Source organism: Astyanax mexicanus, chromosome 3, assembly GCF_023375975.1.
Source record: "Astyanax mexicanus isolate ESR-SI-001 chromosome 3, AstMex3_surface, whole genome shotgun sequence".
Classification (NCBI taxonomy): domain Eukaryota; kingdom Metazoa; phylum Chordata; class Actinopteri; order Characiformes; family Acestrorhamphidae; genus Astyanax; species Astyanax mexicanus.
Window position 1 is genome coordinate 8064806 of NC_064410.1, and position 18126 is coordinate 8082931.

The 18126-nt window shown below is 39.8% G+C and overlaps 1 protein-coding gene and 1 pseudogene across 1 annotated transcript; both read left to right on the forward strand.

Moving 5' to 3' along the window:
- Nucleotides 1-8735: 8735 nt before the first annotated feature.
- On the forward strand, nucleotides 8736-12458 carry LOC125799502 (uncharacterized; annotated as a pseudogene).
- A 783-nt stretch (nucleotides 12459-13241) lies between these two features.
- Nucleotides 13242-14931, forward strand: LOC125799509 (trichohyalin-like). The gene has a single exon (XM_049476382.1). It carries the CDS (start codon nucleotides 13309-13311, stop codon nucleotides 14632-14634), a length of 1326 nt encoding a protein of 441 aa, XP_049332339.1. The 5' UTR covers nucleotides 13242-13308; the 3' UTR covers nucleotides 14635-14931.
- The last annotated feature ends 3195 nt before the right edge of the window (nucleotides 14932-18126 follow it).

Sequence of the window (18126 nt, forward strand, 5' to 3'; positions counted from 1 at the left end):
TTCTAGCCTGATTCCGCTGTGTAAGAATATGGAGCCGTACTCTTACAGCTGTTACCATGGCAACACATGCAACAACTCTGAACACCAGCAATATGAACGAATGAGCCACTTTAACCAGATATTTAAACACTTGTAAACATGTATTTAGGGAACGTACTGTCTACTGATAAATACTTCAATACAAAGTCTATGGCTGTGACCAAAATGGCTCCCTACTCCCTCATTAGTGTTTCGCTATGTAGGGAGATACTAATAAGTTCACTAATTAGTGGTAAAACTGGAGTGAATTCGGACACTAACTCATCCTTATCATGCGCCAGCACCGGTCGCATAAACACACACAGGTGAGAGAGGGGTTGAGCCGTGTTTAAAACTCCATCAACACACTGAACTGAGCTCTGACTTAAAGTTAGAGAAGCTCTGAGCTGATCATGACGTTATTTATCTGTTTGTTATATTTACGCTGTTTAAAATATGATCCTCACATTACTGAACTACATGAAGGAAACCTTAAAAATAGCAGCGTACACCGGCTTGCACTGTTGCCAGATTGGGTGGTTTCATGCCAAATGTTGAGTTGTATCTGAAATTGTCTGGAGGAAACGCTGTGGTTTGACAGGTGAACAAAACTACCAAGTGTAAAGAGTTTGGAAATTTAACTCGGCGGTGTTATAGTTAAATATCTAACCCTGCAGAGACAGAGCTTTTAGTGCTGCTGATGGAAATTTGAAGCTGTGTTTATGTTCGTTATTATATGTGAGTATCTTTCTTTCATTGCTTGTAAGGTTGTTTTTATCTACTGTTTTTACGTTTTTGTTTCGTGTGTCCACTGATACAAGGCACAACACACAAAATATGCAGATAAACTCATTTAAATATAATTTTTGTAATCAGTGATATTTAAGATATTTATGATATTTTAGTTAAGATCATGTTGGAATAAACCCTGTAATATTGTTAATATGACGAACATCAGCTGTTTGGGTGGTTTTCTCAGTCATTTTGTGGATTTAAAACACGTTTTACCCTGTGAATTGGTTTTATCTGAATCCCACTGTATTAATCTGGCAACCCTGGTGGCTCGCTGTCCGCTCCGTTTCTTCAGCTGTCTGTTGCTTAGTAGCGAGACATGCAATGCATTTTGGGACACAAGTTATTTATATTGGTAATATGTATATAGGTTATAGGTTTGTGTGTGACAGAGATGTCATGTTTTTATTTTGCTACATTCAAATAAAAGTGAGCATTCTGATCTTTTTTTTTTTATAAAAAAGTATTATACAGTTTTTGTGAGAGGAGGCTTTAAATTTAAAATTTCAGACATTAGTGTACAGATTTCCATTGCAGGGATTCTTAGCAGTATTCTGAGGCCTTCAAAGTATTAATATCGATATCGAAATTATATCGTATCGACCGAAATTAAGGAATATATCGTGATATAAATTTTGGCCATATCGTCCAGCACTAGTTAGTCATAGTTATACCCTGAAGCACTTAAGGCATACTATTATTTATTTGAATGCCTGAATCTCACTTTTTGTCCAGTTTTGTACCTATTTGGCAATACACCTTCTTAAGCGTCCAAAACTGCCAATGCTGGTCCAGAAGAAATTCAAGTAAACGTGAAGACACGATGGGAGATGACAAAAATAAATAGTTGTGATGATTTTATTTTGATTTTAATTTGATTCGATATTTTTGATATGTTTGAGGAAATAAATTAGTATTTCAGTCAATTAATTAGTCAAAGTATTTCCCATTAGACACCACTGCCACCAAACCCTTCACCAGTCTGCTGACATACTCAGCATTCACACCATGGCTTGGAGAACACACAAGAGTTCACAACACCATTTCCAAGACAGATTTTTAAAAGTCTCTTGGAAAAGGACCACGCTTCTGTGTGAAAGGGAATGTTCAACGTTGGTGCCATCTTAAGTGTTTTGGAAGCAAAAATGGAATTACTGCAATCAGCTGCCGGCGCCGAGAGGAAGCAAAATGGACTATTCTCCCTCCGGATGGGTAGATGGCGCTCTTTCCCCATTGCATTTAAAAAGGTGCCGTCGGGTGGAGTGAAGACAGATGGGAGATGCTAGAAAAATTAATAATTGCATCTGGATTTTGTGATGGTAAACTTCTGAGTTATTTTTCTACTTTTAAAGTGTTTTATGTGGAAATAAATCAGTTAGTATTTCAGTTAACTTTTTTGTCAAAATATTTTCTCTTAGACCAGGGGTGTCCAAACTATGGCCCGCGAGGTATTTTAGAAATAGAATGAAAGTTGGCCCGCAGGTTTTTATAATGTTTTTATAATAAACAAATGAATCATAACCAGAGATGGGAAGTTTAAGTTTAAAGTTAGGAATTGTGCTGTTCAGATCAATAAAACATAAAAAACCCTCTAATTATGGAACAATTGCATCATCTATTAGAAAAATAAAAACTTTCAGATGAAGAGAAAATTACTCGGACAAAGTTACAATCTGAAATAGATCAGACTTATATTAATATGGCAAAAAGAGCTTTTGTGCGTTCAATGACTAGTATTTTTTTCCTCTTCCTCTATCCACTTAGTCACTTTTTTGGAATGGAAAAATGTGATCAAAAACATGCTTACTAATGATTCCATTAAAATAAATAACTATAAGAGGACAAATGTTTGTAATATATGGATAGTATTAGGTCTGTAACATCTACTTCAATTCAGTTCAAACAAGCATGTGAGGAAGAGCTTGAAAGAAACGAGATTACAGCAGCCGTTAGGTCTATGAAAAAGAAGTCTCCAGGCACAGATGGCCTTTCTGTAGAATTTTATGGGTTTTTTTTTTTTTTTGGAGGGGAGGCAACCTTTTTCAAATGTTTGTGGAATGCATAGAAAATTGAAAAATGTCAGCTTCTATGAAGCAAAGAATTATAACATTTTACTCCTCAAACCGAACAAAGATCCTTTATTATTAGATAATTGGTGTCCCATAGCTTTATTAAATATAGATTACAATATCTTATCTCTTGTATATTCCAATCAATTAAAAACAAATGCCTAAATGAAATTATAAACGAGTGACAGATGGGGTTCATGACCAATAGGCATATAATTTGCAATATTAGATTGATACTGAACCTTTTAGATTACTGTGACCAGGGGTGTCCAAACCTTTTTTGTTGGGGGCCAGAAGGAGAAATATATTTGAAGTCTCGGGCCACAGACTCTGTAATAAAACAAATAATGAAATATACCACTTTAAATAATACTTTTTCCTGATTATTTCATTTACACACCATTTTACTTGACTTACTAACTTTATCTTTGACAGCGTTGTGTAAACTAAGATTTTTCAAATTGATGTTTAATTTCATGATGTCTCTTAATATTAAACTCCTTAATTACTGCAACTTTTAGACTCTTTGGCCCGTTTTTCTGCACTAAAAATGCGTACCCTCTTCGCTTTTAGACTCTTTGGCCCGTTTTTCTGCTCTAGAAATGCACACCCTCTCCGCTTTTAGTCTTTGGCCCGTTTCTGACACCTAGCGTTCAAACTTTGAATCTCACATTATAAAAACCTGCTTAACAGCTGGCCAACTTTCATTCTATTTCTAAAATACCTCGCGGGCCATAGTTTGGACACCCCTGGTCTAAGAGAAAATATTTTGACAAAAAAGTTAACTGAAATACTAACTGATTTATTTCCACATAAAACACTTTAAAAGTAGAAAAATAACTCAGAAGTTTACCATCACAAAATCCAGATGCAATTATTAATTTTTCTAGCATCTCCCATCTGTCTTCACTCCACCCGACGGCACCTTTTTAAATGCAATGGGGAAAGAGCGCCATCTACCCATCCGGAGGGAGAATAGTCCATTTTGCTTCCTCTGGGCGCCGGCAGCTGATTGCAGTAATTCCATTTTTGCTTCCAAAACACTTAAGATGGCACCAACGTTGAACATTCCCTTTCACACAGAAGCGTGGTCCTTTTCCAAGAGACTTTTAAAAATCTGTCTTGGAAATGGTGTTGTGAACTCTTGTGTGTTCTCCAAGCCATGGTGTGAATGCTGAGTATGTCAGCAGACTGGTGAAGGGTTTGGTGGCAGTGGTGTCTAATGGGAAATACTTTGACTAATTAATTGACTGAAATACTAATTTATTTCCTCAAACACAGAAAAATATCGAATCAAATTAAAATCAAATTAAAATCATCACAACTATTTATTTTCGTCATCTCCCATCGTTTCTTCACGTTTACTTTCTTCTGGACCAGCATTGGCAGTTTTGGACGCTTAAGAAGGTGTATTGCCAAATAGGTACAAAACTGGACAAAAAGTGAGATTCAGGCATTCAAATAAATAATAGTATGCCTTAAGTGCTTCAGGGTATAACTATGACTAACTAGTGCTGGACGATATGGCCAAAATTTATATCACGATATATTCCTTAATTTCGGTCGATACGATATAATTTCGATATCGATATTAATACTTTGAAGGCCTCAGAATACTGCTAAGAATCCCTGCAATGGAAATCTGTACACTAATGTCTGAAATTTTAAATTTAAAGCCTCCTCTCACAAAAACTGTATAATACTTTTTTATAAAAAAAAAAAGATCAGAATGCTCACTTTTATTTGAATGTAGCAAAATAAAAACATGACATCTCTGTCACACACAAACCTATAACCTATATACATATTACCAATATAAATAACTTGTGTCCCAAAATGCATTGCATGTCTCGCTACTAAGCAACAGACAGCTGAAGAAACGGAGCGGACAGCGAGCCACCAGGGTTGCCAGATTAATACAGTGGGATTCAGATAAAACCAATTCACAGGGTAAAACGTGTTTTAAATCCACAAAATGACTGAGAAAACCACCCAAACAGCTGATGTTCGTCATATTAACAATATTACAGGGTTTATTCCAACATGATCTTAACTAAAATATCATAAATATCTTAAATATCACTGATTACAAAAATTATATTTAAATGAGTTTATCTGCATATTTTGTGTGTTGTGCCTTGTATCAGTGGACACACGAAACAAAAACGTAAAAACAGTAGATAAAAACAACCTTACAAGCAATGAAAGAAAGATACTCACATATAATAACGAACATAAACACATCTTCAAATTTCCATCAGCAGCACTAAAAGCTCTGTCTCTGCAGGGTTAGATATTTAACTATAACACCGCCGAGTTAAATTTCCAAACTCTTTACACTTGGTAGTTTTGTTCACCTGTCAAACCACAGCGTTTCCTCCAGACAATTTCAGATACAACTCGACATTTGGCATGAAACCACCCAATCTGGCAACAGTGCAAGCCGGTGTACGCTGCTATTTTTAAGGTTTCCTTCATGTAGTTCAGTAATGTGAGGATCATATTTTAAACAGCGTAAATATAACAAACAGATAAATAACGTCATGATCAGCTCAGAGCTTCTCTAACTTTAATTCAGAGCTCAGTTCAGTGTGTTGATGGAGTTTTAAACACGGCTCAACCCCTCTCTCACCTGTGTGTGTTTATGCGACCGGTGCTGGCGCATGATAAGTGAACTTATTAGTGAACAATTAGAATAATTAGTGAACTTATTAGTATCTCCCTACATAGCGAAACACTAATGAGGGAGTAGGGAGCCATTTTGGTCACAGCCATAGACTTTGTATTGAAGTATTTATCAGTAGACAGTGTAACTGCATACCTGGGCAGTGTATTTTATTTCTACTTTAAGAGCTGAGGCGGAACTACATGTCCACAAAGGTTTCCTGGTGGGACCTGTTATATGCACGGACAGGTAGCAGAATGGGCATTTTCATGTCTTTTCCTAAGTTAAATTTAAGTGTTTAAAGGTGTGTTCACATGGTAAGGGACACTGTAAAGGAAGCCATACCCCTCCCTGAGTTATTTATGCAGCCAATGAGGTTTGTGTTACTCTTTTTTGTATTATTGTTTTAAGAAAGATTAATGAGTGTATTGGTGCTACTGTTTCTAGAATCTGCTAAAATACATAAATGAAACTTAATATGCAATTTCATGCTGTTCATGGTAGTTTATATGCAAAGTTGTAATTTTGTTTATCTTATTGTTGTATCATTTTTTGTATTACAGTTTTCACGTTTAGGAATAAACCCCTAATCAGTGTATTAAGAACAGTTGTGCTGTCGTCATTATATCAAAGGGAGGCATAGTGAAAACTCAACTGCTCCAGAAGGTGGCACCAGAGAGTAGTGGTCTACAGTTGAGAAACAAGATATTAGAGTGAAGTAGTGTGGGCAGATGCGTATATGCTGCAGAGTCGTACGGACATGAATCTACAAGCAAGTAACAAAGAGGAGCTACAGCCTTCTGCAGACATGTATTTACCTGTGACTGAGGGTGAATGTGATTGTGACTTCGTTGCTCTGCAAGAGCCACAAAGAGACCAAAGAGTCCGTAAGCTGACGGAGAAGGGTCAAGAACTGCACGATGAGCAAGTAAGAAAACATACACGTCAGTTCAGTGTGTGCTATACGAAGTGGAAGGAGATCATAAAGAATGCCAACCAAATTCTATGTGGACATTGCTCAACCGACCTTCTGAATGAGCATGTCACTAAAGTGAATGATGCTTTAAGGAACCTAAATGCTGTTTATGAAGAGTTGAGACGCATCAGCGTTCCTGACCATGACATGCGTCGTAGAGTGGATACCTGTGAAACCGTGACACAGAGGATTGTTAAGCAGGCAATGGATATTCTAGACAAAACCAATGGCCAATGGGATGAAGAAAAAGGTCGTGAAGAGACAAAGTCAAGCAAGACAAGTTCCAGCTCTCGTAGCACTAGCACTAAGGCCTCCACTCACTCCCGTTTAACTTCTGCCAGCAGAAAGAGTGCAGCTGCCGAAGTTGCTGCCAATGAAGCCACCCTACAAGTACTGCTAGAGCAAGAACTTCATATTGAGGAACTGCAGAGGTTGGAAGCTGAAGCTGCTCAGCTAAAGGCTAAACAGGAGGCTGAAAATGCAGAGAGACAAAGAGTATTACAATCCAAGCGCAGAGAACTGGAACGTCTGGACACAATTAAGAAACTAAAGGCTGCAAAGGCACGTCAGCAAGTATATGAACAGAGCGAATGCTCACGACGAACATCTAGATACAGTCAATGCTCAGATGATGAAATAAATGAGCTGCTCCATCAACCTGTTCCTGTGAATGTTAAAGAGCAAGTCAAGCAGGAAACAAGACCACAGCAGCACCATTCTCCATCACAAGTTGTAACACATCCAGCTGAAGATAATACAGCAGCTCTTATCAGAGCACTCACTGAATCCATCAGTGCCAGTCGCATGCCTGTACCCGAACCTACCATGTTCACCGGTGACCCACTGAGATTCAATGACTGGAAGGTTTCTTTTCAGACCCTCATTGACAGGAAGAGCATACCAGCTGAAGAAAAGATATATTATTTACGCAGGTATGTGGGTGGATGCGCAAAAAAGGCCATAGAGAGCTACTTTTTACTAGGCACTGAGTCCGCCTACCTTGCAGCATGGTGCATCCTAGAGGAGCGATATGGCAGTCCGTTCCTCATTGCCAAAGCCTTCAGAGATAAGATTGATGCATGGCCCAAGATAAGTGCAAAGGGCAGTCAAGAACTTCAAGACTTCGTAGACTTCCTTCGCAGCTGTGAGTCCGCAATGCCTCAAATCCGAGGTCTTGAAGTGCTTAATGACTGTAATGAGAACCAAAAAATACTTGCTAAACTTCCAGATTGGTTGACATCAAGATGGAATAGGAAGGTCATGGAAGTGGAGGAAGAAAGTCAGAGGTTCCCAAGTTTTAGCCAGTTTGTCAAGTTCCTCACACGTGAAGCCAAAATTGCCTGCAATCCAATTACTTCTCTTCATGCACTGAAGTCAAGCGAAGGAGAATGGAGCAAGGTTTTAAAGAACAGAAGTCCTGGAGCAAAGGCCTTAGTAACAGGCTCAGAGGAGAAAGCCAGCTTCACAAGCTGTTTCTTCTGTGAGAGGGTAGGACACAGTCTGCCTGAGTGTCGTAAGTTTGTAAAGAAGACAATCACAGAACGAGTCAAGTTCGTTCAAGAAAAGAGTTTGTGTTTCGGCTGTCTGAAGTTGGGCCATCGCTCCAAGGACTGTAGACACAGGAGTATCTGCAATGCATGTGAGAAAAGACATCCAACTTGCCTCCATGATAATCGCACAAAGGAAGAAAGAGTGCAGGCAAGGACTGATATAAGTAAGGACCATGACAAGTTCAAAGAAGAGAATTCAGTTCAACCACAAGGTCTAGCACCAAGCAAATCACGTGAAGCAACATCTCATAGAGTCACCCAGAATGGCAGAGATACACACACATCCACAATAATTCCAGTGTGGGTCTCCACCACCACTGAGCCAAATTGTGAAGTTCTTGTGTATGCACTCCTCGATACTCAGAGTGACACATCTTTTATCCTTGAAGAGACGGCAAGGGCACTCAACACAAAGAGTGAACCAGTACAGCTAAGGCTGTCCACACTGGCTTCAAGAAACACTGTTGTGTCCTGCCAGAAACTGACTGGTTTACAAGTTAGAGGGTTTTACTCAGATAAGACAATTCCACTTCCAGTGACCTACTCAAGAGAATTTATACCTGCAAACAGAAACCATATCCCCACCCCAGAGACAGCAAAGGTATGGTCTCATCTTGAACACATTGCAGATGAGATAGCTCCTAAACAAAGCTGTGATGTTGGCCTGCTAATTGGCTATAATTGTCCTCAAGCCCTAATACCAAGACAAGTGGTGCCTGGTGAAGAAAATCAACCCTTCGCACAGAGGACAGACTTGGGATGGAGTGTTGTTGGCTATGGTAATCCATGCCTCAACTATGGAGATGCAATTGGAATAAGCCATCAAGTCATAGTGAAGCAGGTGATGCCAAGTGTGCAGTCTTCTTCAGACCTTACAAGTGAAGTGCATTATGTCTGTAGAACACAGATCAAAGAAGTCATCTTACCTGTAGATGTCATCAAGGTGTTGGAATCTGACTTTGCTGAAAGAGCTTCTGAAGTTAGCTACATCTCTCAAGAAGATCGCAGATTCTTATCAACATTGAAAGAGGGTATCAAACTTAAGCGTGATGGTCATTATGAAATGCCACTGCCATTCAAGAAGGATAGACCCAACTTACCTGATAACAAGGTGTGTGCCTTCCACCGTCTCAAGTGCCTGGAAAGAAAGCTGAGAAGAGATGAACAATACAATAAGGACTACAAGAGCTTCATGGATGAGACTATAACCCGTGGTGATGCGGAAAGAGTCCCAAAGGAAGACATGCATAAAACTCCAGCATGGTACATCCCTCATCATGGGGTTTATCATCCACGTAAGCCTGGGAGAATTCGTGTCGTCTTTGATTGCTCCGCCAAGTTCCAAGGGACGTCTTTGAATGACCATCTTCTGACCGGTCCAGAGCTGACAAACACCTTGGTGGGAGTTCTACTTCGCTTTCGAAAAGGCCAGGTCGCAATCATGTGTGATATAGAGCGCATGTTCCACCAGTTCCACGTGAAGACAGAAGACCAAGATTACCTTCGATTCCTTTGGTGGGAGAACGGAAAATTTGAAGAACAACCTTCCACATATCGAATGAAGGTCCATCTTTTCGGTGCAGCTTCATCACCTGGCTGTGCCAACTATGGACTTAAGCACATTGCAGCTGAAGGTCAAGGACGTTTCAGTGAAGACACCATCAAGTTCATACAGCGGAACTTCTATGTTGATGACGGCTTGTCAAGTGTATCATCCACAGGTCAAGCAATCCAGCTAGTAAAAGAAGCAAGAGAGCTTTGCAGTACAGGCAAACTTCGATTGCACAAGTTCATCTCTAACAGTAAAGAAGTCCTTGCCACCATTCCTAAAGAAGAATGTGCTGAAGCTGCTACAGAAAGGGACATGGCACTGGGTGAACTGCAGATGGAAAGAGCCCTCGGTGTGCAGTGGTGCGTGGCTTTTGATGAGTTCCAGTTCAGAGTAGTCATCAAGGAGAGTCCATTTACCCGAAGAGGAGTCATGTCCACAGTTGCTTCAATATATGATCCTCTTGGATTCGTGGCACCCTTCATCCTAGTTGGAAAGTAGATCTTACAGCAGATGTGTCGGGACAAGCTCAGCTGGGATGATGCTTTACCCGATGACCTGCAACCTCAGTGGGAACGATGGCTCCAAGATCTACAACATCTGGTTAATGTTAAGATCCCAAGATGCTACATTCCATCAAGCTTCAAGGCACAGCACTATGAGCTTCACCATTTCTCTGATGCCAGTGTGTCAGGCTACGGTGCGTGCTCATACCTCAGAGTAGTCAATGAATCAGGTGAGGTTCACTGCTCCTTGGTTATGGGTAAGGCAAGAGTTGCCCCTACCAAAGTCACAACCATACCAAGGCTTGAGCTGTCAGCAGCAGTAGTAGCCGTCCGCATCAGTGACATGCTCAAGAAAGAGCTGGACATAGAGTGTCAACAAGAATTCTTCTGGACTGATTCTATGGTTGTCCTTGGATACATCAATAATGAAGCCAGAAGATTTCACGTGTTTGTAGCAAATCGTGTGGAACGTATCAGGCAAAGCACAAAATTCTCTCAATGGAGGTTTGTGGCTTCTGAAGAAAATCCAGCAGACCACGCCTCAAGAGGTCTTGCAGTGGAGCAGCTTGTATCCTCTGACTGGTTCACTGGCCCAAGGTTTCTGTGGCAGAAGGAACTACCAAGTACACAAGTAAAAATGGAAGAAATCTCAAGTGGTGATCCTGAACTCAAGAAGGTCCAGGTCCACAATGTTCAGGCAAAGGAAACAAGATCATTGTTAGAACACCTGCACAAGTTCTCCGACTGGTCCAGAATGGTAAAAGCTATCGCCAGACTCAAGCGCCATATAAAAGAAGTCAAGGGTCTCCAGGCAAGGTCCTGTAAAGCCACCAGTCTTGAAGAAAGGAGAGAAGCAGAGCTGTTCATAATTAAGATGGTTCAAGAAGCAACCTTTTCAAAGGAGATACAGTATCTCCTGAGACATAAAGAGACACAAGTCAAAGGCAACAGGCTATACAGGTTGAGTCCGTTTATTGATGAACAAGGTATTCTTAGAGTGGGAGGCCGTTTAACCCATGCCGCTTTACATCCACATATTAAACATCCAGCAGTCCTTCCAAAGGACAGTTATGTATCAGCATTGCTCGTCAAGCATTATCATGAGAAAGTGCTCCATCAGGGACGAGGAATGACCTTGAATGCACTCCGATCCAGTGGCATATGGATGCTTGGCTGCAGCAAGGCAGTATCATCACATGTCTACAACTGCACAACATGCAGGAAGTTCCGAAGAAGCCCAGAACAGCAAAGGATGGCAGACCTCCCAGAGGACAGGATGCAAACCACCCCTCCATTCACCTATTCTGGGATGGATTGTTTTGGACCATTCTATATTAAGGAAGGAAGAAAGGAGCTAAAGCGTTATGGGCTGTTACTTACCTGTATGTGTTCCAGAGCAGTGCACATCGAGATGCTAGACAATCTGACCACAGATGCATTCATCAACGCTCTGCGTTCATTCATCGCTATTCGTGGAATGGTACGCCAGATAAGATGTGATCAAGGCACAAACTTCATCGGCGCTAGACGAGAGCTTGCTGAAGCACTGAAAGAAATGGATCAGGAAGAGCTCAAGGAAATTGGATGTGAGTTCATTATGAATACCCCAGCCTCAAGTCATATGGGTGGAGTCTGGGAAAGACAAATTCGCACCATCAGGAGCGTCTTAACATCAATCATGGAACAGTCAGCCAGACAACTTGACTGCTCGTCTTTACGAACATTCCTGTATGAAGTCATGGCAGTTGTCAATAGCAGACCTTTGACTACTGATTGCCTTAATGATGCATCCAGCCCAGAGCCCCTTACCCCAAACCACATCTTGACAATGAAGTCAACGATTCTCGCTCCACCTCCTGGAAGGTTCGTTAAGGAAGATCTCTACCTCCGCAAGAGATGGCGTCGTGTTCAGTTCTTGGCCAACCTCTTCTGGAGGCGATGGAAGAAGGAGTACCTTCTGAATCTCCAATACAGACAGAAGTGGACAAAAGACCGCAGAGATGCAAGGGTCAATGATGTTGTTCTGTTGCAGGATGATAACACAGCACGTAACCAGTGGAAGATGGCAAAGGTCATCGAAGTATACCCTGGAAAGGATGGAAGAGTGAGAAGATTGAAGTTGCTTATTAGTGACTCCAGCCTTGATGAGAAGGGAAAGCGTATCTCCAAACCTGTCCACCTAGAGAGGCCCATCCATAAAACAGTGACACTTCTGGAAGCAAACTGAAGACTCTAGTCTTCCCACCTTCTCCTATCTTTTCTTTCTCTTTCTTCACACTCTATCTCTATCTAGATGCAACCTTGTGACCATTATTGGAGAAGTCAAAACTGTCTGGAGAAGTCAAAACTTTATTGTTATTTTTCTTCATCCTGAGTAATTTAGAGTTAGAAATCATAAATTTGGTGGGAGTGTAACTGCATACCTGGGCAGTGTATTTTATTTCTACTTTAAGAGCTGAGGCGGAACTACATGTCCACAAAGGTTTCCTGGTGGGACCTGTTATATGCACGGACAGGTAGCAGAATGGGCATTTTCATGTCTTTTCCTAAGTTAAATTTAAGTGTTTAAAGGTGTGTTCACATGGTAAGGGACACTGTAAAGGAAGCCATACCCCTCCCTGAGTTATTTATGCAGCCAATGAGGTTTGTGTTACTCTTTTTTGTATTATTGTTTTAAGAAAGATTAATGAGTGTATTGGTGCTACTGTTTCTAGAATCTGCTAAAATACATAAATGAAACTTAATATGCAATTTCATGCTGTTCATGGTAGTTTATATGCAAAGTTGTAATTTTGTTTATCTTATTGTTGTATCATTTTTTGTATTACAGTTTTCACGTTTAGGAATAAACCCCTAATCAGTGTATTAAGAACAGTTGTGCTGTCGTCATTATATCAAAGGGAGGCATAGACAGTACGTTCCCTAAATACATGTTTACAAGTGTTTAAATATCTGGTTAAAGTGGCTCATTCGTTCATATTGCTGGTGTTCAGAGTTGTTGCATGTGTTGCCATGGTAACAGCTGTAAGAGTACGGCTCCATATTCTTACACAGCGGAATCAGGCTAGAATTCTAAAAGTTATGACGTCACTCACTGGAGAGCATAAATACAGGCTGCAGAGCAAAGTTCCATCACTTCACTTCAGCGGTTCAGCAGAGCAGTTCAGCAGAGAAGGTTCACTCATGGCTTACTCTACAGGAGTTAATTATTTGCTACCAGAACTGAACATGTTCAGAATGGTGCAGTATGGTTTAAGAAACATATCAACAGATATACAGTACATCAAGGAGATGATCTCTCAGCAAGGGCGAGAGCACCAGAGAAGGTGTGAGAGGGTTCAGGTTCGCACAAGTTACGGGGAGCATCTGCTTGAACCTGGGAGGATGTACAGACTGAAGGAGAGGAGACACTGTGGAACAGAAACGGCTTTTTGGAAGGAACAGATGATTGAAGCTGTTGAAAGGGTGGAGGAGCAGCTAGCAGAAACACAAAAAAAGCTCATGCAAAAGGAATGCATCCAGAGGCTCAGGGACCAAAAGCAGAAGCTGCAGGAAGAGCTTAAAGAGGAACGCAGAAAGGTGGAGAGTAGGGACATTGGGATGAAACAGTTGACAAACTATATTGTGAGAATGGAAGCAGAAGTCCAGTGCACGTGGGCCGAGGCAAATGAGTGCATCCAGAAACTCAGGGAGGACAGACGGAAGCTGAAGGATGAGCTGGCGTATAAGGATAAAGAGCTAGAGATGACCAGAGAGAAGCTGATGAAAGAACGGGTGGAGGTAGAGACCATGAGGAAGATATTGGATGAGCTCCGCTCCAAAACTCAGGAAGAAACTGACCAGTGTAGGGATAGGACGAAGCAGATGGGGCTGGAGCAGGAATATAAAATGCAGAAGGTGGAGGAGCAGGAAAATGAAATGCAGACATGGGAGGAGCTTGAGCAGGAATATAAAATGCCGACGTTGGAGGAAGAGGAGCAGGAATATGCAATGCAGAAGTTGGAGGAGCTGGAGCAGGAGCTGAAGCAGGAATATGCAAGGCAGAAGGCGGAGGAGTTGGAGAAGGAATTTAAAATGCCGACGTTGGAGGAAGAGGAGCAGGAATATGCAATGCAGAAGTTGGAGGAGCTGGAGCAGGAGCTGAAGCAGGAATATGCAAGGCAGAAGGCGGAGGAGCTGGAGAAGGAATTTAAAATGCCGACGTTGGAGGAAGAGGAGCAGGAATATGCAATGCAGAAGTTGGAGGAGCTGGAGCAGGAGCTGAAGCGGGAATATGCAAGGCAGAAGGCGGAGGAGCTGGAGCAGGAATTTAAAATGCCGACGTTGGAGGAACTGGAGCAGGAGCTGAAGCAGGAAAATGAAATACTGAGAGGTCCGCCAGAGAGACAGAAGAAGATGGAGACCATTAAGGATGAGAATGATAAGAGCACAAAGAAGAGAAGTTTCTGGAAAAGGCTGAGTAAGATGTTCAAAAGATTGGGAGGAGGTGGGTGCGAGACACGGAGGTAGAGAGGAAGTGACGGGAGGAGCGCGGGAGGAGTAAGGACGTGGATCAAGCTCCCAAAATTAGGTTATATACATAGCTCCCACTTACAGAGTTGAGCTGTTATAATCGAAACTTAGAGCGAGGATGACGCCCGCTCCCTCGCCCCAACGCGCGCGACCGCAGCGACGACGCCTTCGCCCACACCCCCACTCCCATTCCCCATCCCAAAAAAATTACGGAGGAGGAGATAAATCCTCATTGCGAATCAGGACAAAGTCAGAGAATGTATAGAATTACAATAAATTCTTTTTGAATCAAAATGTTGGTCTCTCTTGCTTTCTTACAGTAGAGAACATGTATAATGCAATAAAATACTATAAAAACAGCTAAACTAAATAAATTTAAACCTACTTTGCTTATATGTGATCAGTTATCCCTAATTGATATTTGGAGACTTTTAAACCAAACAAAAAAATATTACTCTTGGAGTAATTCATCCAGAACTGTTCAATCCAGATTTGACCTATTGCTTATTAGTCTAGGTTGTGTGCAGTTTGTTACAGAATGTTCCTATTGTTATGCTCCTGTTTCTGATCATCAGATGATACTTCTGAATCTGACAGGCCATAAAAAAAATAAAGTGCAATTTGCGTGGCTATTGGAAATTAAATTTAATATTAAATTCTTTATTAGAAAACTAATTTATTTTTAAAAATTGTGTTAAATTGATTGCTTATCAACTATTTGGCCATAAACAAATGAATCATAACCAGAGATGGGAGGTTTAAGTTTAAAGTTAGGGATTGTGCTGTTCAGATCAATAAAACATAAAAAAACTCTATCAGGAAAAAATGATTATGGAACAATTGCATTATCTATTAGAAAAATAAAAACTTTCAGATGGAGAGAAAATTACAAAAGTGACAGGTACAATCTGAAATAGATCACACTGATATTAATATGGCAAAAAGAGCTTTTGTAGGACTAAGTGGATAGAAGAAGGGGAAATAATTACTAGTCACTTTTTTGGAATGGAAAAATGTAATCATAAACAACAACTTATCTCTTCCCTTAAAATAAATGATATGCTTACTAATGATTCCATTAAAATAAATAACTATGTAAGAGGACAAATGTTTGGAATATATGGATAGTATGAGGCCTGGGGGGGGGGGGGTGTCATCCTTAAAAAACCTTTATTTAAAAGGTTTGTGGAATGCATAGAAAATGGAGAAATGTCATCTTCTATGAAGCAAGGAATTAAAACATTACTCCTCAAACCAAACAAAGATACTTTATTATTAAATAATTGGCATCCCATAGCTTTATTAAATATAGATTACAAGATCTTACCTCTTATATATTCCAATATATTCCAATCGTTTAAAAAACGGCTTAAATGAAATCATAAACGAATGTCAGACGGGGTTCATGACGAATAGGCATATAAATTGCAATATTAGATTGATACTGGTTATTTTAGATTACTGTGACTGTATAAAATCTGAGGCATTAACTATTTTTTTTTTATTATTATTTCTATAAAGCCTTTGATACTGTTAAATACAAATTGATTTTAAATGCTCTAAGGCCATTCGGTTTTGGAAAAAAATTTATTCCTATTATAGAAATGTTTCATAGAGACATTAATAGCTCTGTTATTATGTACCTTAACACTTCCAAAAGATTTACGATCAACAGGGGGATACATCAAGGCTGTTCAATTTCCCCATCACGGTTTCTAATTGTAGTGAAATTACTCTCATTCAACATACTGAATTGTCCAGATATTCATGTTATATCCTATTTTTAATAAACAAATAAAAATTCTCAATCAGCTGACGATACTGTTCTCTTTCTAAAGGATAAACAGATTCCCTCAGCTGTATCATTAATAAATGTTTTCTGAGGCATCTGGTTTGAAGTTAAACTTGTCAAAATGTGAAATTATGCCTTTATGATTGCCATGAAACTTCAATACTTAATATACCTGTCTATGAAAAAATTTTAAGTATCTTTGTATCACTATTTGGAAAAATGCTTCAGATAGAGGGGATTTAAACGTTTCTCCTAGGTTAACTAAAGCTAAAAAGATTTTTAATAATTGGCTTTTTATATTACGGAGGGCTCTTTTGACAAAAGCTGAAGGCAGCTCTAAATTTGTTTACCCTGCTTTATCCCTTCATGTTCCTGACTCTACATGTACACTTATTAATGATTTATTTGTTCGATTTGTTTGGAAGAATAAGCAACACCAGCTTAAAAAAAGACCGGCGTCAACGCTGTTGTGGAACGAGGCGATCCCCGGGGGACATTTTCAGTAAAAAAAAAAAAAAAAAAAAAAAGATTCAAGGTTTTTTTTTTCTTGTTTCATTACTGACCCAATCAAGTTGGATACTCTACAGATAGGTAATTCATTTAGAATCATTAAACTTATTTTGCTTCAATTTAATCTCCTTCTGCTTTTACCAAACACAATTCTGATTGTGTTTACATAAACATAATACTATCTCATGCAGTGTGAAAAAAATCACATCAATAATTTTGAGTATATGTATAAGTGCTCTCAACTCACCCCCAAATTTGACATACAGTAACTGCTTAATTAAATGAATAGGGTAACCATGGGATGAGGGACATTAGTATTTAAATTATGTGAAACTGACACCAATAAATCCATAATTCCTGCTGTTTACTTACTTAGAAGTATTTTGTTTCTAAGTAGCATAGTCACTGTGAAGTATGGAGAATAGTTTTGCAATATATTGAATATGCCTGAATTGAATTTTTGGAAAATGGGCCTTAAAAGTTCTTGAATTTTACCTTGTAAAAGGTATATGAACCCTGAATATTGCATTTTGCTATACAAAAGAATCCATTTGATCAGGGCCCCCGGGAAAAAAACATTGCTTAGGGCCCCAGAACTTCCAAATCCGCCCCTGCAGGTGCCACTGGTGACGTGGACTCACAAAGGGGTGGGACAATTGGATAGCCAAATTGGGAGAAAATGGAGGAAAATCAGAAATAAAATTATAAAAAAAAGGAAAGGGATCTGGCTGCTTTCCTAGTCTTTCTGAACTCTGTCTCCCGTTGCAAGCTTGTCTTGAAGAAATAGCTGTGTGAAAACCTTGATCATTTGGCTAAAATTTTAACCTTCAAGGTGTAGGCCTGGAGGTGCCTATACTGCTTTATTCTCTTGGTAGAACAATAGAGAGGACTTGGTGTCTTGATGTTCTTGTTTCTTGTATCTCTGTTAAGCTATTTATTGGTGTACCTCATTATTTAAATTGAATAGAATGACAATAACATTTGGTGCAAGTGTGATAGAATGTGATACAATAATCAATTTATGCCTAGACTTTGTAGAAAATGTATTATGTTATAATTAAAACTAGCTAACAGGAAGTGTATGTATTCTCCTCTACCCTCCTAATCTCAATTTAGTGTTACTCAATTTCATCACCTGCAAAGCAATGAGAGCCTCTATAATAAACCAACCCAATTTTATCAGGGCT

Coding starts and splice junctions, on each gene's coding strand:
- LOC125799509 (XM_049476382.1), top strand. CDS start 13,309: ATGGCTTACTCTACAGGAGTTAATTATTTGCTACCAGAACTGAACATG.